We start from the raw sequence: 22538 nt of genomic DNA, 5'->3' as shown, positions 1-22538 counted from the left end.
GAGAAGAAAGCGCAAGGATGTAGTTTTCCATCAGTGGACGCTCTTTGGGACAAAATTGCTCCTGCACCGACATCTGAGGCATCAACTTCAATGAAGAATGGCTGGAATGGTTCAGGGTGTCTGAGAATGGGGGCAGAAGAAAAAGAAGTTTTAAGATCCTTGAATGCTTCCAAAGCTGAGGGTGGCCAATGCTGAGGCTTACCCCCTTTTCGGATAAGCGAGAGAATGGGAGCAATTTTGGAAGAAAACCCCTTGATAAATTGTCTGTAATAATTAGCAAAGCCAATAAATCTTTGGATAGCTTTGGTACTGGTGGGGAGAGGCCAGTCCTGGATAGCAGAGATCTTGGCAGGATCCATTCTGAAACCCTGTTGAGAAATTATGTAACCAAGGAAAGAGATGGACGATACTTCAAAGGAACACTTCTCCAACTTGGCAAATAGGTTATTTCTCCGCAAACGGGAAAGGACCTCTTGGACTTGAAGACGATGCTCAGCAAGGTTCCTGGAAAAAATAAGGATATCGTCCAAGTACACCACTACATATTGGCCCAGTAAATCCCTGAAAATGTCATTTACAAATTCTTGGAAGACCGCGGGGGCGTTACAGAGACCAAATGGCATTACAAGATATTCATAATGCCCGTCACGGGTGTTGAATGCGGTCTTCCATTCATCTCCCTCTCTGACCCGGATTAAATTATAAGCCCCACGAAGATCCAACTTGGTAAAAAGACAAGCCCCTTTGAGTTGGTCGAACAGTTCGGAGAGGAGAGGAAGAGGATAACGGTTTTTAATTGTGATTTTATTTAACCCTCTATAATCAATGCAGGGCCGCAAACCTCCATCTTTTTTCTCTACAAAGAAGAAGCCGGCTCCAGCCGGGGAAGAGGAAGGACAAATAAAGCCCCTTTGTAGATTCTCTTGAATGTATTCCTTCATGGCACAGGTTTCAGAAGGAGAAAGCGGATAGGTGCGACCCCTGGGGGGCATGGTTCCAGGAAGAAGTTCGATGGGGCAATCATAGGGACGATGGGGAGGCAGGACTTCGGCAGACTTTTTATTGAAGACATCAGAGAAGGCTTGATAAACCAAGGGCAAAGAAGAATTAGAAGACACAGATGAAAGTTTAATGATGGATTTGGTGGGTAAACAATGTTGTTGGCAGAAGGAACTCCATCGGGAGATCTGAGACGAAGCCCAGTCAATTACTGGGTTATGAATATTCAACCAGGGCAAACCAAGTACAATGGGAGTAGAAGGACAATCGATCAAGAGAAAGGACAGTCTTTCAAGGTGCATGGATCCCACAATAACGGAAAGTTCATCGGTGGAGTGGGAAATTGTAGCAGAGGATAATGGACGATCATCGATCGCCAGAGCACGAAGAGGAACAGCCAGAGATCGCAGGGGAATGGAGTGGTTTTCAGCGAAGACTTTATCCATGAAATTCCCAGCTGCACCGGAATCAAGGAAAGCTTCAGAAGAAATCGTCTGGGTTCCAAAACGAATCTGCACAGGAAGGAGGAAGCGTTGAGCAGAAGAATGGGGAGAAGGACCAATTCCACCCAGGTAAGTCTCCCCAGTCTTACCTAGGTGTTGGCGTTTCCCGGCTTCACTGGGCACTCGTAGGCGAAGTGGGATTTTCCGCCACAATAGAGGCAAAGTCCAGCAGCCCTTCTCCGAAGCTTTTCCTGTTCGGCCAGACGAGCCCGTCCAATCTGCATCGGTTCTTCCGAAGGCAGGGAAGAAGAAGCAGGAGCCGCAGGATTTGGAGAAGACAAGGTGGAAGCCGGATTGGGAAGGAAGGGTCTTTGGAAACGAGGAGCCAGAGTAGGTTGGAACCTGTGGAATCTCTTGGTTGGGGAGCGCTCTCTGTCGAGTTCAGCTTGAAACTCCCTCTGCCGAGTATCTACCTTTATGGCCAGGGCGACTAGATCTTCCCAACGGGATGGAATTTCCCTGGACACCAGATCAGTCTTTATGCGTATCGCCAGACCGTTGTAAAAGGCAGCGTGATACCCGTCATTATTCCACGACGTCTCTGCAACCAGGGTACGGAATTCAATGGCGTACTCCGAGACCGAGCGAGTTCCCTGTTGAAGATGGAACAGGCGTGCGGAGGAAGCAGTGGCACGACCCGGAGCATCAAAGACCACTCGTAGTTCACGAACTAAAGCTCTGGCATTATCGATAATGGGATCCTCCTTCTCCCATAGAGGTGAAGCCCACTCCAATGCCTTTCCTTGCAGACGGGAGAAAATGAAGCCAACCTTGGCACGTTCAGAAACGAATTGACTGGGTGAGAGTGCAAAGTGGACCTCGCACTGGTTGATAAACCCACGGCAAGCTGCAGGGTCACCACTGTAGAGTGGAGGAGCTGGAATGCGGGGCTCGGAGACGTGAAGTGGGGTCACAGGTACAGGTGCCGGAACAGGATCAGCGGGGGTTAGAGCCGACAACTTGGCAAGTATTGTTTCTAGAGCCTGACCAAAATGAGACTGCTGTACCTCATAGGACTGCATCCGGGAAGCCAGACCACGAAGCGCTCCACCGACATCAGGCGGCGCTGGATTCTCCTCCGAAGGGTCCATGGCCCAATTATAATGTAAGGCCAAAGGCCTCAGAGGTAGTGAGGACCAAGGGAGGAGGTAGCAAAAGTCCAAGTTCGCGGTACAAATAGGGATGAGACGAGAGAATGGTCAAACAGGCAATAATATCAGTCCAGGCAGAAGAGGTTCGAAGTCGATGAATCAAGCAAGAGGTCGGTACACAAAATAGACAAGAATATCACAAGAAACACACCCAGGAATAGCAAGCTAAAACCTATAATTGGGCACTGATGACTTCCCAGAGTTCCTTCTTATAGGCCCAGGTTTGGCGCCAATTTTGGACGCATCGGCGTCATAACGTGTGCGCGGACGCGCTGACGTCAGCGACCGACGCGCGACGTGTGCGGCCGGCGCCGATTATTGACGCCGACGCCCATTCCGTCGCCGGCGACCAATCAGAGTGCGGGAAGAGGTTGGCGTCATCCGGCTGCGTCCGCGAGGAACCAGGGAGCCACCATCTTGGACGCCATCTTGGTCACCATTTTGGAATCCTGACTCAGACTCCATTACAGTATGTTGCTATTCCTTTGGGGGTAATGATGTGAGCATACAGTTACATAGTAACATAGTAAGTAAGGTTGAAAAAAAGACACACGTCCATCAAGTTCAACCTTTTAGTTTATTTATTTATTTTTTTATCTGCTTAACTGCTAGTTGATCCAGAGGAAGGCAAAAAACCCATCTGAAGCCTCTCCAATTTGCCTCAGATGGGAAAAAAATCCTTCCTGACTCCAAAATGGCAATTGGACTAGTCCCTGGATCAACTTGTACTATGAGCTATCTCCCATAACCCTGTATTCCCTCACTTGCTAAAAAGCAATCCAACCCCTTCTTAAAGCTATCTAATGTATCAGCCTGTACAACTGATTCAGGGAGAGAATTCCACATCTTCACAGCCCTTCCAAATATTTAGGCGGAACCTCTTTTCTTCTAATCAGAATGGGTGACCTTGTGTCAGACCTACTGGTAAATAAAGCATTATTATATTATATGATCCCCTTATATATTTATACATAGTTATCATATCACCCCTTAATCGCCTCTTCTCCAGCGTGAACATCCCCAATTTGGCCAGTCTTTCCTCATAGCTAAGATTTTCCACACCTTTCACCAGCTTAGTTGCCCTTCTCTGTACCCTCTCTAATACAATAATGTCCTGTTTGAATGATGGAGACCAAAACTGTATGGCATATTCTAGATGGGGCCTTACAAGTACTCCATACAGTGGAAGAATGACCCCCTCCTCCCGTGACTTTATGCCCCCTTTTAATACAGCTCAAGACCTTATTTGCCCTTGATGCTCCTGACTGGCATTGCTTGCTACAGCCAAGTTTATCATCTACAAGGACTCCAAGGTCCCTTTCCATAATGGATTTGCCTAGTGCAGTCCCATTAAGGGTATAAGTGGCTTGGATATTCTTACATCCCAGGTGTATGACTTTACATTTATCAACATTGAATCTCATTTGCTACTTAGCTGCCCAGATTGCCAGTTTGTCAAGATCGTGTTGCAAGGATGCCACATCCTGGATGGAATCAATTGGACTGGATAGTTTTGTGTCATCTGCAAACACTGATACATTAATTACAACACCCTCCCCTAAGTCATTAATGAACAAGTTAAATAAAAGTGGACCCAATACCGAGCCCTGAGGGACCCCACTAAGAACCTTACTCCAAGTAGAGAATGTGCCATTAACAACCACTCTCTGTACCCGATCCTGTAGACAGTTTCCTATCCATGTGTAAACGACTTCATTAAGCCCAACAGACCTTAGTTTAGAAAGCAGATGTTTGTGGGGCACAGTATCAAATGCTTTGGCAAAATCCAAATAGATCACATCTACTGCCCCCCCCCCCACTGTCCAGCATCTTTCTTACCTCATCATAAAAAGCAATCAAATTTGTCTGACATGACCTATCCTTCATAAAGTCATGCTGATTGCTGCTCATAATGCCATTGACTAGGACAAAATTTTGAATGTGATTCCTTAACAAGCCTTCAAATAATTTGCCCACCACAGATGTCAAATGTACTGGCCTATAATTGCAAGGCTGAGATCGTAATCTCTTTTTAAATATTGGAATAACATCATCTTTTCTCCAATCGATAGGCACCATACCAGATGAAATTGAATCAGAGAAAATCAGAAATAGGGGCTGGTCTTAAACTGAACTAAGCTCACTTAGAACCCGGGGGTGTATGCCATCAGGCCCTGGAGCCTTGTTTACATTAATTTTTATTAAAGCTTTATGAATCATATCCTGAGTCAGCCACTGAATAGATTGAGCTGAGCCATTAGTGCAGCTATAAAGTGAGCCTAGGAACTCAGACTCCTCTATTGTATACACTGATGAAAAGAACTGATTTAGCACATTTGCCTTTTCTGTATCTGTTACAACCATACTGGTACCGTTATTTAATGGAGCAACACTCTCAACCTGCATCTTTTTACTATAAATATATTTAAAAAACTTTTTAGGGTTAGTTTTCACCTCCACCGCAATTAACTCTTCATTTCCTTTCTTTGCCTTCCGGATTGCTGATTTACAACATTTATAACAGTGTTTTTATATTCATTAATGCAGCTTCTGTCCCAACAGATTTGTAGTTTTTAAATGCTTTTCTCTTCTTTCCTATTAACTTCTTTACTTCTGTATTAAGCCACATAGTATGATTCTTAGAGCTTCTATATTTACTCCTTAAGGGAATAAATTGAGAACAGTAATGATTTAATATCATTTTAAATGAAAACCATTTCTGTTCTGTGTTTTTAGCTGTAAACTTAATGCCCCAATCAATGCTCTGTAGGGCAGCCCTCAAAGCACTAAAATTAGCTTTTCCAAAATTCATGGTTTTTGTTGCCCTGGTATATATTTGTTTTTTGCACCAGACATTAAATGATATACCATTATGGTCACTATGTTGATAAATGCAAGGTTATGCACTTTGGCAAAAATAATATAAATGCAAGTTATACACTAAATGGCAATACACTAAATGGCAGTGTGTTGGGAGTTTCGTTAAATGAGAAGGATCTAGGGGTCTTTGTAGATAACACGTTGTCTAATTCTGGGCAGTGTCATTCTGTGGCTACTAAAGCAAATAAAGTTCTGTCTTGCATAAAAAAGGGCATTAACTTAAGGTATGAAAACATAATTATGCCTCTTTATAAGTCCCTGGTAAGGCCTCATCTGGAGTATGCAGTGCAGTTTTGGACTCCAGTCCTTAAGAGGGATATAAATGAGCTGGAGAGAGTGCAGAGACGTGCAACTAAATTGGTTAGAGGGATGGAAGATTTAAATTATGAGGGTAGACTGTCAAGGTTGGGGTTGTTTTCTCTGGAAAAAAGGCGCTTGCGAGGGGACATGATTACACTTTACAAGTACATTAGAGGACATTATAGACAAATAGCAGGGGACCTTTTTACCCATAAAGTGGATCACTGTACCAGAGGCCACCCCTTTAGACTAGAAGAAAAGAACTTTCATTTGAAGCAATGTAGGGAGTTCTTCACAGTCAGGACAGTGAGGTTGTGGAATGCATTGCCGGGTGATGATGTGATGGCTGATTCAGTTAATGCCTTTAAGAATGGCTTGGATGATTTTTTGGACAGACATAATATCAAAGGCTATTGTGATACTAAGCTCTATAGTTAGTATAGGTATGGGTATATAGAATTTAATTAAAAGTAGGGAGGGGTGTGTGTATGGATGCTGGGTTTTCATTTGGAGGGATTGAACTTGATGGACTTTGTCTTTTTTCAACCCAATTTAATGGGTTTAATGTAAATTTAACTATGTAACTATTACCCAGGGGTTCAATGACTTGCACATTTGCTATAAGTTCTGGGTCATTTGAGATCACTAGATCCAGAATAGCATTTTTTCTGGTAGGCTACTCAACAACCTGTGCCATAAAATTGTCATGCAACAAGTTTATAAACTTATTCCCATTAACTGATCTGGCAGTACTGTTGCTCCAGTCAATATCTGGGTAATTAAAATCCCCCATTATCATTACTTTACCCAAACTAGCAGCCGTTTCTATTTGCATCAGTAGCTTAGCCTCTTCCTCGTCACTTACATTAGGGGGTCTATAGCATACGCCTACAATTAATTTGCTGGACTCTTTACAATTGGTCAAGAACTCCACACATAAGACTGTCCACTCGTTCCACCACATATCGAACCTTAGCACCAGGCAAGTAGCAGACTGTTCGGCATATAGGGGCCTTACGACTTACGATTACCCTATCCACCTTTCTAATAATTGAATCCCCTATAACTAAAACCTGCCTTTCCTTCCTTGCACTCCCCCCACCACCCATATTAGAACCACTGTCTCCCAGGGTGCTCTGAGAATCAGTCTGCTCCATACATGCCAGTTCAGAGTTTTCCTCCCCAGCATCTTCAGCCAAAAATGCGAATTTGCGGTTTTGGACAAGCTGTGGACCAGCCCCCCTACCCTTCTGTCCCCTACTTCCCCTCCTGACTGTTACAAATCTTCCTCCCTCATTAGCCTCCACTGCCCCTTCTCCTCCCCCCACTCCACTAGCCCCTGCCAGTGGTTGCTCTGCGAGCCTCCTTTTCTCCCCCTCATTGTATCCCTGCATCCAAAAGTGTCTACTCACTGGGGTAACATACTTTTCTTTCTCTAGATCGCAATTACTGATCTCTCGTTTAGTTTTTTATACATATGCTTTCCCACAGGGACATATAATTTACACCTGTAATGGTGCAAGTGGCAAAATGTTGTAACTTGATCGCATAACCCTTTGAGGGGTGATTAACGCTTTCATCTTTAATGATGCTGTTACTGCACCCACAAGACAAACAGGGGAATGTTCCTACTCTTGGATTACCGAAAAACGTTGGTTGTCTTATTTTGGGTTGTAACATCTGCTTTTGTCAGTATATCCCCTAAATTACAAGAGCTCTTATATGAACATAATGGTATATCTTCAAAAGTCTTGCCAAACTCCTCATCCTTTTGTAATATCTCCCAATGACTGTGGATTATACCTGTAATGGGATTAGAATTAGCATTATACGTAGAAATATATGGGACTCTGTTATTACCCTTACTTGGAATTTTGTTGGTAAGTAACTCCTCCCACTTTAAGGACATGACCTTGTTTTTTTTTGTGACTCCACTAGGGTCTCATTGTAGCCCCTTTGAATAAAATATTGTGCCATTTCATTCAACCTGATATTGCATAAATCATCTTCTGAGACAATTCTCCTTACATCTTTGGAAAAAAATGAAAATAATTCCTTGTTAGAACAAATCTCAATAACTCAAGCAAAAATATCCAAATTTTTGTCTCATACCCATATTGGTATAAGGCTTCCTCTATGTACATGATCCCTTTCCTATGGGGTATGCATGTGTAAAGTGATTGCATGTCCACTGTACATAGGAAGGTACATGTATCGATATTAGTCATTTTTTCTAACTTCAGCAAAATACTGTAGTATCCTTAAGACAACATTTAACATCCGCTACTAATGGTTGTAGGAACCGATCAACATATACACTTAAGGTTTGCAATAGGGAGTTGGTACAAGACACAATAGGACGTCCTGGGGGGATTATGTAAGTTCTTTTACTCTCACTTTCCTCTGTGTGATCTCGGTTAGTCACTTCCTCTGTGCCCGAGTATTCCTCTTTGTCAATGATGATTTGGCTGGAAGTTGGCCGGTGTTGGTCCTGATTTGTCTGCTTTGGAGTTGTGGTTGTTGGTGTGGATTGCCGGGGACGTCTTCCGGGTGTGCACCTAAAAAACGATCCTCACGTTCCACTTGCGCCTGGTTCCATCTGCTGTGGTTCCTAGATGGCGCCCACTGTTCCGTCTCAAACTCAGTAGACTGGGAAGTGACGTCACTGGTGTGCATTCCACTGCGTCCCTGCCTGCCAGGTCTCCCTCGTCTTTGTTTCCTCTCCTCCTGCCAATTGTAGACTCGTCTGTGGGAATAATCCTCAGTGTCTCTGTGGTACTTCCTCAATTTAACCTGCAGGATATCGCTTCTGAGTTTATCCAAACTCACTGTGAGCTGCGAGTAAGGTAAGGTAATCTTCCTGCTTGATGCTTTCTCTTAATTCATTCTGCACATTGCAGATTTCTGCAGATATGCGTTGTATTTCAGTTTGCAGATATTGAATTGTAAGGTAGATGAGATCCAAGCTTGCTTTATTTAAAGGAGAAGGAAAGGCAAAATTAGAAAACTATCCCAAAATGTTGCCAATTACCCCCTGTCCTGAAACGCTGGGTTAGATTATCTCTGTGTGCCTTTTAAAAGCTCTGCTCACATTCCAAACTTATCAACATTTCAATAACTTTGAGGGCGCCATGTTCTTAACCCTATATGTCACTTCCCCATTAAAATTACAGTATATCCTTACTGTCTTCCCTGTGCTTGTAACATTGTTGGTTAAACACACAAATAAATGCAATACTGATTACAGACCTCAGTCAGACAAAACACGCAGCCTTTCCTCCCCCTTCCTCCCCTGTTCGCAACACTATCTTGTAAGTGGAGTGGGAGTTTAGAACAGCATTACATCTCTATGGTAACAGAAGCTCTCTCGCTCGGCGTACAAGTGTTGTGAACAGGGGGGAAAGGCTGCGTGTTTTGTCTGACTGAGGTCTGTAATCAGTATTGCATTTATTTGTGTGTTTAACCAACGATGTTACAAGCACAATATTTAAATAGGTTGTTAGAACGGACCAAGCATAGATAGTGATGACGTTTGGGTGTCATGTGACTTGAATATCTTCGTTGCACAGGGAAATTTATCTGCGCATGCCCAGGGCACAGGAATGGTTGTGCGCATGTGCATGCCCTGAGATGGGGATTTTTATTAAGAGACTGGCGCGATATGCTTTCAATCTACTTGGCAATAATTTGGAATTCGATTTCAGATTAATTTCAAAAGGAAACTAAGATGGAGATAAGCTTCTGGTAAGCAGATCTTAACATACTGTACATACATAGCTGTATTTGTATTTTGACTTTAGTTCTCCTTTAAGATACATTTTCATTTCTCTAAGTACTCACTTACCTTTGAGTAATGCAGGTTGATTCTTTATACGCAGGCCTCTTGGGATACATTCCACCTTGGCATATTCTATCAGTGCAATTTTATGCATTTGTAGACTGACATGTTTCTTACTCAAATCCTTACTCAGATGGATCTTGTCTTCTGTACTTCTCAGGGTTCTTAAGTCTGTTATATCTGCCGATGCTGTTGATAGAATTCGCCTCCTTTCTTCCTCTGTTATAGAAAACGTGATGGCCTTTTCTTTAGTAAGAGATGAGATCTCCTCAAAGGACATAATTCTGTCCAAGCTGTATACTCTTGCAGCAGTTTTAGCACAATTGCTGAAGTGTGTGCCATCTGACTTTTTATGCTTTATGGAATACTGGAACCGAGTTAAGCAACAAGGTTTCTGGATAGAGCACCACAATACGGTAGCTGCAGCCTTTTGAACTATTGTATGTTGCAGGATCCAAAGCATACCACATCATCTATAAAACATGGTGGAGACAGTGTGATGGCTTGGGTGTGCATTGCTGCCAGTGCCACTGGGACACTAGTGTTTATCGATAATGTGACACAGGACAGAAGCAGCCGAATGTATTCTGAGGTATTCACAGACGTACTGTCTGCTCAAATCCAGCTACAGTAAATGCAGTCAAATTGGGATACATTTCATAATACAGATGGACAATGACCCAAAACATACAGCCAAAGCAACTTAGGAGTTTATTAAAGCAAAGAAGTGGAAAATTCTTGAATGGACAAGTCAGTCACCTGATCTGAACCCAATTGAGCATGCATTTCACTTGTTGAAGACTAAACTTCAGACAGAAAGGCCATCTGACTTTTTATGCTTTATGGAATACTGGAACCGAGTTAAGCAACAAGGTTTCTGGATAGAGCACCACAATACGGTAGCTGCAGCCTTTTGAACTATTGTATGTTGCAGGATCCAAAGCATACCACATCATCTATAAAACATGGTGGAGACAGTGTGATGGCTTGGGTGTGCATTGCTGCCAGTGCCACTGGGACACTAGTGATTATCGATAATGTGACACAGGACAGAAGCAGCCGAATGTATTCTGAGGTATTCACAGACGTACTGTCTGCTCAAATCCAGCTACAGTAAATGCAGTCAAATTGGGATACATTTCATAATACAGATGGACAATGACCCAAAACATACAGCCAAAGCAACTTAGGAGTTTATTAAAGCAAAGAAGTGGAAAATTCTTGAATGGACAAGTCAGTCACCTGATCTGAACCCAATTGAGCATGCATTTCACTTGTTGAAGACTAAACTTCGGACAGAAAGGCCCACAAACAAACAGCAAATGAATGCCACTTCAGTAAGGCCTGGCAGAGCTTTAAAAAGGAGGAAACCCTAAATCTGGTGATGTCCATGAGTTCAAGACTTCAGGCTGTCATTGCCAGCAAAGGGGTTGTTTTAAAAAAAGGCTTTAGTTCCTTACATTTTTATGCAATATTTTTGTTAAACCCTCTTAATTAAAGCTGAAAGTCTGCAGTTCAACTTCATTTGAGTTGTTTCATTTAAAATTCAATGTGCTAATGTACAGAAGAAAACTTAGAAAAAAGTTGTCTCTGTCCAAATATTTATGGACCTAACTGTATATTTATATGTGAGAGCAAGTGGGTTTTTACTGTAGTGACAAGGGCAATAAATGAGACCGTACTATTATATATGGTGGGTTGACTTTTTCTGGGGTTCAGTATATAGCAAAGTTGGCTAAATGAGACCAGCATATATCTTAAAATATGCATTTGTGTACTATTCCATTTTTTTTTTCACTTCTTCTCTCCAATATGTCAGATACAAAGGATAGCCTCTGCTCATTATTAATAGTTCATTGTTCTCACCATCTCACATCCACATACTGCTTATATGACCTGTTATATAGTCCATATCACTGCCCTGCCACTAACATTTCCTATGCTCTGAAAAGAGATGCATCAGTGATTTTTGGATATTTATTTGGTACTATTCATTATAATCTTTGAAACTTTTTAGTTCCTGAGAAATGTATACTAATATCGTTGAAGTTCTTTACGCTGTATTTTAGGCAACACTCTGTCCTTTTTTTCCTGCTATTTTTTTCTATTTTTTTTTTCAGGTAAACACACACAAATACAAATGTCTTTATTTCCATAAGTGTCTTTACAGAGAATCTAGGAAAAATGGCACAATTCAAAAACGAAACATTTGTCTCAAATAGTTTGTGATACCTTATGTTATGTTTAGCAAAACAAGTTTTACATTCTTAAACAGATATTTCATAACCAGACTGGGCCAGAGCCCTATTTTCCCTAAAGCCAAGGACAAAGTAGAAGTATCAATTTGTAGATATTATTTAACCATTACAATTACTCAAATCATCATTTTTCTGAAAGACAACTTTGGCTGACACAGCCATTATGTTCACTGCTACCTTCCTGCATTATTTTGCAACTTATTTTAGAGTTCCAGCAGTTGGAAGTATTGAATTTCATTCTAAAGAATCAAATTTAAAAGTCATACTGTCATGGCAAAATAGTGACAACTGCCAATTTATATTCAGTCAGTTCTCGGTGTAGAGAGGGCTGAATTAAGGGTATAGCTGATATTCTCCATCCAATCCCACAAACTAAAGTGGAGAAACTGCAAGGCAAAGAAGGGACTTCTGCAGCTCAATTTTACTTAAATCTCATGGGAAAGTGATACGGTGATAAATTGTTTGGCTGCCATCATGAGATATCTCCTATTCAACTGTCCTAATTGGATGAAATCCTTTATTATCTGCACCTAGCCGTAGAATTGGTTCTACTAATGAAGGTAGATGGGAACGTCAGTTCCTAGGCCACAATTTTATATACCATGATAGTATCCTTTTAAGACATATGATTGACAGACTTCCATTCAACAAGCAGGCACAGTAGGTGCTGGCTTACTTTGTTCTGGAGCTACGGTCTTCTCCTGTCATGGCTGTGGTGATGGCTGTGGCTACTGCTGCGACTACCTGATCTAGAATGATGCCGCGGTCACTTTTCACGGAATTTAGAGCGAGTTCTTCTTCTGCGGTCCCTAGACGAGGAGCAAGATCGGTGTCTACGTCTTTCTCTGGATTTAGATCTAACAGGCAATAAAATGTATACGATTTATTTGGCACATAATCTTTAGCCAAAAACGCAAATGCCTTTATTTAAGCACCAGGAATGTATTTTATATTGAGAATTACACTTTGATGTAACATTATAATATCTTTAGACCCTATTTGCACTGAAGCCACAAAAAATTTAGTATATATACATTTTTATAGGTAAACAAAGGAAATATATTCTAATGACAGCAGCTCTACAACAAACAGCAGTATCAAAACTCTACAAAAGCAATGCCTGCTGGACTTGCAAAAGTTTATGGGGCAGATTTACTAATGGGCAAAGTGGCAGTTGTTAGTGAAAATTTGCCAGATATACCATCCGCAAGAACATTACGAACAGGCATAGAGGACAATTCACTAGCGAAAGAGATCGTTGCTAGAGCAGTTTTGCGCCCTTTTCATTACATTACCCATTTTGCAAGAGTTTCCTTCAACAGCATAGACCTTGCAAACTGATGAAGCTACATCCTCCTCAATCTTATGTCAGTGACATCATATCCTGTATGCCGGAACATCATAAAAGTTGTAAAAAAAAACACTGATGTTTTTTCTTTAAAAGTTGTAATTATTACAAATTTTTATTTTACTTTTTTTTATATATATATTTATTTTTATTTGAAGAGAAAAGAGACAAGGAAAAGAAGTATTTACAAACTAGGTTCTAGGTCTGCAGTTACCGGACAATTTCCAGCCTGCAGAAATGTATAGGCACTTAGAACATACACGTATTCATCTGAACCATACTACAGATAACAATAACAGTTTTTTTAACAAAACCTTCATGAGTACTGTCATGTTGATGTCTTAAGCTCCCCATAGACACGAAGATTCTTCTTGCCGAACGACCGATTTTAGGGAAGCCCAACCGATCCTTCGAAATTATCGTGCGGTTAGTGGGATTCGAACGATCGTACATCTTACGATTTTTCGGCCGACATCTGTCAGGAAATTGATCGGCCAGGTCAAAAAATCTTTGTCGGTCCCAGTGCAATCTATCTGTGTTTGCAGGGCCAAGCAGGCAGCTCCCCTTTGTTTTCCTGGCAAATTGGTCTTTTTAGTTGATGGTAAATTCGTACGATCGTTCTAAGAAGATCGTGGTCTCACGATCAGGATCTGATCTTTTAAAAATCTCAACATCTATGGCCAGCTTTAATCCTTAAGAGGGTAGGGGTCGTGACAATTAAACATCAAAGTGGGTAAGAGGTGGTTGCAGTGGAAATACATAGTACGGTGTCTTTACAGCTATGTCATCCCTTCCTTTATGAAAGAATGGTTAGGTTATTAGGGGGGTAATACATTTCTGTAGGTCATCCATGGCGTCCAAACTTTGTAAAACTGTTTTTGAGAGGCTGTATGTAAGCTAGTCATTCTTTCTAGGGCTAGCATGTTATCCATTTTGGTCTTAACCATTTGGAAGTCCAGGATCGGGGATTTCCAGGAAGACACTATGACCTGTTTTGAGGCCGAAAAAATATGAGTTATTAGTTTCCTGAGGTGTTTGTTGCCTCCTGGCACTCTCTTATGTATTAATGCTTCCGCAGGATTTTTCTTGAGTGACAAGCCAGTGACATTTGTTATTAAAGTGTAGATACGGATCCAGAATCTGACAGCTTTGGGGCATTCCCACCAAACGTGCAGAACACTGCCTTCTAGGCCACAGTTCCTGAAGCACAATGGGGAGCTTGTCAGGTACCATTTTGCCAGTCTGGCAGTTACTAAGTACCATTGATGCAGTATTTTTTGAGAGGTTTCTTGGATTGCTATCTTGATAGAGCAATGTGTGGCATCCTTGATAATGTCCAACCATTGGTCCTTCTCCATACAGATACGAAGGTCTTTTTCCCAGGTGGCTATAAACCAGTGGAGTCGGGTGGTTTAGTTGATCATATAAGACTGAAATGGTTTTTTTTGGGGGGAAGTCCTGTAAACACGTTTTTTCATATATGGTTGGGTTTGGGAACTTTTTCTCCTTCCAGAGAGTGCCTATGTAGTGTCTAATTTGGTGGTAGCGCAGGATTTCCCTTTGTGGAATGTCATATTTGTCTTGTAGTTGCCATGTTATGAGTTCCCCAGTTTTAGTCATTGAATGTATAGAAAGTAGATCATTGGACCACCGTTGATAAGAACCCTTTTGAGTACCTGGAGGAAAATCGGTTTTCAATTCGAAGTGTGCCACTGGTTTATGGGGAGCACAAAGTCCGTGGGTTGAGGCCACCTTATTCCAGGTTTGCAGTGAGTGCAAGCTGATGGAGTTGGCGCCATTTTTCCTGACCTGTGCTTTGGACCATAGGAGGTGTTTGATTGAGCCCTATTTAAGTGTATCCTGTTCAATTTGCACCCATAGAGGGGTATTAGTCGTGCAGTGACAATTTACTAATAAACTTAATTGAGCCGATAGGAAATAGTTCTTTAGGTTGGGAATTCCCAGGCCTCCTTTGCTTCTGTGCCTAGTTGTTTTAAGGAAGTTTATGCAAGCCTTTTTCCAGTCCCAAACAAATTTATAAATTGCTTTTTGGAGGGAGATTAACATCACTGTAGGAGGGGAAATTGGGAGCATCCTAAAGAGATACAGCAAGTGAGGTAATGCTGACATTTTGATGGCAGAAATTCTTCCAAGCCAGGACAGTTTCAGGTTGCTCCAGGAAGTGATCATTTTTAAAATTCTCTGGGATGTTTTGTTATAATTGACTGGTGATAGAGCTTTATAATCCCGGTGAATGTTGACCCTTAAATACTTTATTCTGTTCATTCGCCATTGTGATTGAAAGTTAATTTCCAAGAGTTTGGCTGTATGTTGGGGAATGTTGATATTAAGGGCGTCAGTTTATGTTGCATTAATTTTAAGACTCGATATAGCTCCAAAGTGTTGAAGTTCGGAAACGGAAGGGATGACATAGTGTTTGAAATTGTGAGCATAATATCATCAGCATACAATACACTTTTATAATCCACATAACCCACCTTGATGCGAGTTATTTTAGGTTGGGCTCGGATTGCAATAGTGGGGGGTTTGATGGCCAGGGCAAACAGCAGGGGGGACAATGGGCACCCCTGGCGAGTGCCCCGCTCAATCGAAAATTTGGGGGAACAGAATCCCATATGGTGTACAGTTGCTGTGGGGTGGGTTTAAAGTGCTTTAATAACGTTAAGAAAGGGAGTTGGAAAACCACAACTTGCTAAGGTTTTTTGTAGGTATGTCCATGACACTGTGTCAAATGCCTTTTCTAGGTCTAATGACAATAACATTGAGGGAAAATGTTCCACTTTTGCTAAATTCAGTAGGTTTATAATTCTGCGTATGTTGTCTGAGACTTGCCGACTTGGGATGAAGCCAGATTGGTCTCTATGTATCAAGGACCCCAGCATAAGGTTCAGTCTAGAACCCATAAACTTTGCTAGTAGTTTTATATCCAAGTTCAATATAGATATTGGGCGGAAATTTTTACAATTGGTATGATCTTTTTCTGGTTTGGGGATCACTGCTATACGGGAGGTAAGAATTTATGGAATTTATGTTTGCCTTGCAGGATATCATTGAACAATTTTTGTAGCCAGGGCAGCAAAGTAGAAGCAAATGTTTCTAATATTTCCCAGACAGGCCGTCAGGGCCCAGGGTTTTCCTAATTTTTAGGGTTTTGATGGCCTGTTGTATTTTCAGGGGATCTATGGGTGTGGATAAGCTCTCTATCTGTGTTTCTGTCAAGTGTGGTATTCTATGTTTTCCAAGAAAGTCATCAATTTTCTGTTCCTCTATTGTACCTTGGTTTTTATAAAGAGTTTGATAATAGGTGGCAAATTCCTGAACTATTTTAAGAGGATTTGCTGTAAATTGACCTTTCTGGTTTCTAATTTGGGTGAACGGGGAAAGTAGAAATTTATTAGAAAGGCGACGGGCTAACATGGTATCCACCTTGTTTGCCTTTTGGAAATATTTTTGTTTCACCCACTGCATTCTCTTAATTTCCTTTTCCATTAACAGTAAATTTATTTTGGTTGGTAATTGGCCTATTTGTCTTTTTAGTGGGAGATCCATGGGATGTAATTTAAGTTGGTCCTCTTTATTTTGTAATTGTGTGGTGAGGCTATTTCTAGTTTTTGCTTTTGCTAATCTTGCATTAGTTTGTAGAAGTGCCTCTAATGTATGCTTTATGAGCTGACCACAAGGTGGGACTGGTGATATCTGGGGTGGCATTGGTTGTAAAATAATGTTTTATTTCTTGTTCTACAGTATTAATTATTTGGGGGTCTGATAGCAAGTAGCCATTAACTTGCCAGTTGTAAGAATGTGGTTTATTGATTAGATTGGACAGGTGTACCAGTACCAACGAATGGTCAGACCAAGAACAGGAACATATCCAAGAGGAGTCAAATCAAAGGAGTTAAGTGTTGTTGTATCAGGACCATATCTATTTTGGAAAAAGAGGAGGGGAAAAGAACGTGAAATCTTTTTGTTTAGGGTTGCATTCTCTCCAAGTACCTACTAACCCAGGCTTTTCCAACAGTTTGGTAAAATAATGGGTCGCTGTGCATTAGATGTCTATCTATGTGAGGGTTGAGCACTTCGTTGAAGTCGCCTCCTAGTACGGTGGGACCCCTACTGTGTTCCTCTACAGTAGCAAAGTGAATAAAGATTTATAGAAGGTAGATTGATTGTCGTTTGGGCCATATACTACCACTAATGTAACAAGAGAATCCTGTAAGAGGCCATTTAGTATCAGGAAACGTCCCTCTGGATCTTCTTTAGAATCCTGCAGTAAAGAATTCACCCTTTTATGGATGCATATGGCAACCCCCCTATGTTTTTTAATGGAAGATGCAAGAAATACATTACAACATGCATGATGAAAATACTTAGGTGTTGAGGTTCTAGAGAAATGAGTCTCTTGTAGAAACACAATATCGGCTCCCAGCTGATTGTAATGTCTAAAAGCCATAGATCTCTTTGAGGGGGAATTTAGACCCTGAACATTATGCGTCACACATATCAGTGCCATGCTCTTTCCAAGAAGAAAGCTGATGGTAAAGTGCTTCAATTCTCTTATCTATCGCAATTAGGGGCAGTTGTTAAGTAAATTAAAGATAATGGATTGTTCGATATACATGAAACAAATAGTAAGCTGTAAATAGTGATTTGTTGACCTCAGTACCTCTGTACATATTTGACAGTTATTCAAGACAGTAAAGAAAGAAAAGTGAACAGCAAACATGAAACAAAAAACAGGAAGCATATTAACCCTTATGGAAAAAGTTCTTGATGTATCATCAATCGTAAGTAAGGTCCTGCTATCAACCATTTAGGACGACAAAGACCTTTGTGTTGGGGGGGTGAATTTCCAGCCGGTTAGTCCCCTTTTTTAACAGTAACAGTAACCCAGGATTGGAGACTGTCAGCCATTGTGTTTCAGGCCTTTATGCCACAGTGGTCATCGTTGCTCTTTGATGGAGACCGAGGTTTTGGAGAGGTACCGAATCCGGTGAGAGAGCAGTATAGCAGTCACAGGTTTCATCAGTCTCCTTTGTCGGATTCTCTGTCTGTTTGCGGGGAGGCCCAGGTTGGTGTTTTTGTGCTGGCGGCCATTTAGGACTTTACAGCCGGTTGTGGTGTAGCAGACTGTGGAGGAGATTCCTTACGTTTTGTGACCTGTCTTTTTGGTTTTCCTTCTCTGGTCATATTCCGGAGATCTTGTCTTTCACTTGCGGGTGTTTTTATGTCCGGGTAAGTGCTTAATATCGCTTATAGGGGTTACCGGGTATGGAGCCCTGAGAGGATGCGACTACTCAGTTCCATGTCATAATCACGCCCCCTTCTGCTAGTTTTTTTCTGCTATTTTTTCGCTTCACCTCTCACTATGTCATTTCTGGCCAATTATGCACTATGCCAGGGGTGTCCAACCCACGGCCCGAGGGCCGCTTGCGGCCCAGGATGGATATGAATGCGGCCCAGCTTGAATTTCCGCCAATCCAGGAAACATCATGTTGCAATGTTATGTACAGAGATCGTATGTACTCGGTCGTTCATTGTGTGCATGTGTGGTTTAAATTTTACATGGGGTGTGCGGTGCGTGGCTTCCTAGAGCAGGAAAAGTGGTTAACAAGTGATCGTTCGGTTACTTACAAAGGCAGGAAAGCATTCTTCAGAGGCATCGCCCACTATGCTAGAGATATATGCAGCACCTACATTTATGAGCAACTTTTTTCAAGAATGAACGCACTTAGAGCAAAATTAGAACCAAGTTATCTGATGAGCACCTTGAGAATTCACTCAGAATTGCAACTACTGTACTTCCATTGAACCAGATATTGATACATTAGTTTCTCAAACACAATATCAAAAATCCCACTAGGTTTATAATGCCCTCTTTTCTTTTACATTAAAATAAATCAAAAGCTAGCGTTAGTGTTTGTGTGTATTTCGAGTGTGGCCCCAGAAAATTTTTCTTCACTGTGGCCCAGGGAAGCCAAAAGGTTGGACACCCCTGCACTATATCATGTTCACAGTGGGCGTTACATGACGAGCAGTTTGGGTAATAGTACAAGGACTATGATAATTAAGCACAGTTGCCACTGTTTGAGGTTAGTCCTCAAGCGTTAATGGTCAATTTTGCTTTGTTACACCAATGCAGTACTACGATTCTCAATGTGCTGGTATATATTTTGGGATTGTTGCCAAACTCAATTTCCAGCAAAGAAATGGTTTTGTGCTGTATGTATGACAGCCTCCAATATGCTCTAAGTAAGGGGATAAATAATGTATGTAATGGTTGGGGACTACTAACAGCTCTTTGTTCTCCCATTGCAAACTTGTCCCACCGCTGATTCTGGCTGCTTTCTCTGCTTATGTATTCTGCTTCCTTTTCAGCTCTTTTCTATCACTTGTTTCTATTCACAAATACTACACCTGTTCTCTGGCTTGCATGTATTACTCTTAAATTCAATATTTCACACCTCATTTACACTCTGTTGTTCTAACACCCTATGAAACAACAGCTACATTTGTTTCCCACACCTCAGAATCTGTTTTTATTTTTTTCTTAATATTGTGTATTGTTGACAGGTTGCCATAGAGACTATTGTTTGGTGCCCTTGGTATTCCCTTTAATTTAGTTTGTAAACATTTTTGCTTGCACAAGACCTGTTGACGGTTGTACTTTGCGGGACTATTACATTATTTGTTACCAGCACCCAGGCACTCCTTCTTTGGGACTGTATAGATATATGCACACATATATACATGCACTCACAAGCAAGCCAGAAAGGTCCGCATTCCCAGGTCTTCTTATTGTTTTTATTAGTGGAGACTGACATTTTGGCTACAAACACAAACAACTCGTATATAGTATACAGGTATATATCATCCACTATTTTGGATGCCCTCATATGAGGGAACTATGTGCCACAAATAAGGGTAGTATCTGCCTTTTGGGAAACTTGTTGCTAACATACTCTCAAAGTTCCTCAAGATCCTTTTTTTATTAATACTGCTTTAAAAACAAGGAAATTAGCAGGGCATAGACTGTAAATGTTAATGATAGCTACATTAATCTACATTAAGTATATGGTAGTACTAGCTAACCCACGAGGATGACCCCTGAATATCGATGCATGTGTGATTTGAAATAAAAAAAAACTCTTTGGTTAACATAGTATGATTCCCCTTCCCACAACAGTTTAGTTTTATTCCTTGAAAAAGTATATAGGCCACCAAGAGCAGGTGATGTATGTTTTACATATTATTTGAACTAAGTATGTTTAATATTGATATTGTGCCATTTTATTTAAATGGCTGCAGGCATGTCCTGTATGAGGCCGTTTTGTAAGTAAATTAGGTTTTAATAAGACCACTTGAAAAAGCAAAAAAAAAAAAATTGTTATTGTCTCAGAGATCATCTTTGAATAGATAACTTCCTGAAACATCTATTATTCTAAGATTAATTTAATCAACCTCTATAATTGTTAGTACTGCAGCATTTATTGAACAATAGTAATTACCATGAATAATTTGTTGCATAAAGTGTTTCAACTGACCTTACTTTGCTTAAGAATAAATATTCTTCTTACAGATCAGAAAGACTTTTGATCCAGCTACTTCATACACAGTTGTGGGCTTGAAACCCAACACAGAATATTTATTCCGCCTTGCTGCCCATTCTTCACATGGCCTTGGAGCCTCGACCTTGGATATCAAAGAAAAAACCATGCAGTCCAGTAGGTGTCTTCCTTACTTTAAAGTCTAGTCAGTAGTTAGAATTATGTTTTCTTAGGCAGAGAGTTGTCTCTTTATGGGGTTGCAGGTAGCATAATACAATATTTTATTGTATTTCAGCTCAGAAGTTAGTTATTAACAAAATGCATTCTCTGCTTAGGATAATTTATATGCCTGTTTTTGACTGAGTTGTGGGTTAACTTGTATTAAACACTCTTCTGCCTAGGCCATTAAGAAAAAAAATGGTAATTCACAGATTAAATGATCATGTATGCAGTTAGGAATGTTGTCCATGATGTGAATGTTGATGTGGCTGCTCAACACATAGTAAACAGAAGTTCAATTGGGCAAATGATCATTTTTATTTTCAACAAGATTATTAAAATAAGCTTTAGCTCAACCCTTAAGTGAAAGTGTGATCTTCAGGTTTGTAGTTATTTTTGGTCTTTAGTGAAGTACAGTCTTGCGTGAAATTTTGTGAACCCTTCAGATTCAGTAAAGATTCAGTAAAGGGTGAAATGGTCGACACTAGCGACAATTCAGCAGAAATCCCATCCGCAGGGACATAGCCAATTCCCGAACAGGAGTAGAGGACAATTCGCTAACGAACGAGACCGTGGCTAGCGTTAGTTTGCACCCTATTGGCAGGCGACTTTTCACTCTGGCAAACGGTCGTTACTGCGCAAACTCACTAAGAAGCGAATTTTACTGAACGTTACCTTCTCCAGAGTTTACTTCACCACCTCAGACCAGGTGAAGCTACATCTTCCTCAATCTTATGTCAGTGACATTATATCCTGTCTGCCGGAAATGCATTAAAGTTGTAAAAAACCCTGGCAACTTTTCTTTTTTATATGCGGGATTGCCTTCAAAAATCTGGGTGGTCTCATGTCTAGGGCATTAGAGGATGTCTTCTGTCTTTATTATGGCTCATTGGACATGTGTTTAAAAAAGTGGCTACTTCAAGCAATTGCACCATTACCAATAAAGACGTCCATACGACTTTTAGGTACCTGTTCACCTAAGCTAGCAGAATTTTGCTAGGCAGAAATGAATGCTAGTAAAAATTCCCTGTGAAATGCTCGCCCAGCCAAAGAAACGCTGGCGAAAATTTGCCAGTGTTCAACTGCCAAAACGAAACTTTGCATTTTAGTGAATTAGCGTAGTAGTAACATATTTGCGCCTGGCGAAGTGGCATGGAGTGTGCCAAAGCAGTCGCTGGTGAAAATTTGCCCATTATTGAATTTGCCCCTTAATTTTCTCTATTTCTATATGAATGTAATCTAAAACTTCATCTGATTTTCAAAAAATAAAAAAAGATAGTGCTCTTTAAGAAAGACTAATTTGAACTCTCAGATTGCCACTGTGCTAACATATCCTGTTGATTTGCTTTAAAAAATTGCTATAGTTAAAATAAAACATTGTTTTCTGTTTTAACACGTACATGATTACACAGATTGGAAGGAAACCATAACAGTTTATCTGTGCTGCAGGAACCATAAGACCATGTGTTGCCCCCCA

General features: G+C 40.9%; 1 protein-coding gene across 22 annotated transcripts in view; it reads left to right on the top strand.

Annotated features, from left to right (window-relative positions):
- LOC108711853 (receptor-type tyrosine-protein phosphatase S) overlaps positions 1–22538 on the top strand; it is a 554677-nt gene that overhangs the window by 279656 nt on the left and 252483 nt on the right. For all 22 annotated transcript variants that reach the window (XM_041560777.1, XM_041560762.1, XM_041560744.1 and 19 more), the window contains one exon: positions 20875–21019. In XM_041560777.1, the coding sequence (XP_041416711.1) occupies positions 20875–21019 (145 nt within the window). The remainder of the gene's footprint in view (positions 1–20874; positions 21020–22538) is intronic.

Source organism: Xenopus laevis, chromosome 1L, assembly GCF_017654675.1.
Source record: "Xenopus laevis strain J_2021 chromosome 1L, Xenopus_laevis_v10.1, whole genome shotgun sequence".
Taxonomy (NCBI): domain Eukaryota; kingdom Metazoa; phylum Chordata; class Amphibia; order Anura; family Pipidae; genus Xenopus; species Xenopus laevis.
This window is presented reverse-complemented; position numbering and strand designations above follow the sequence as displayed.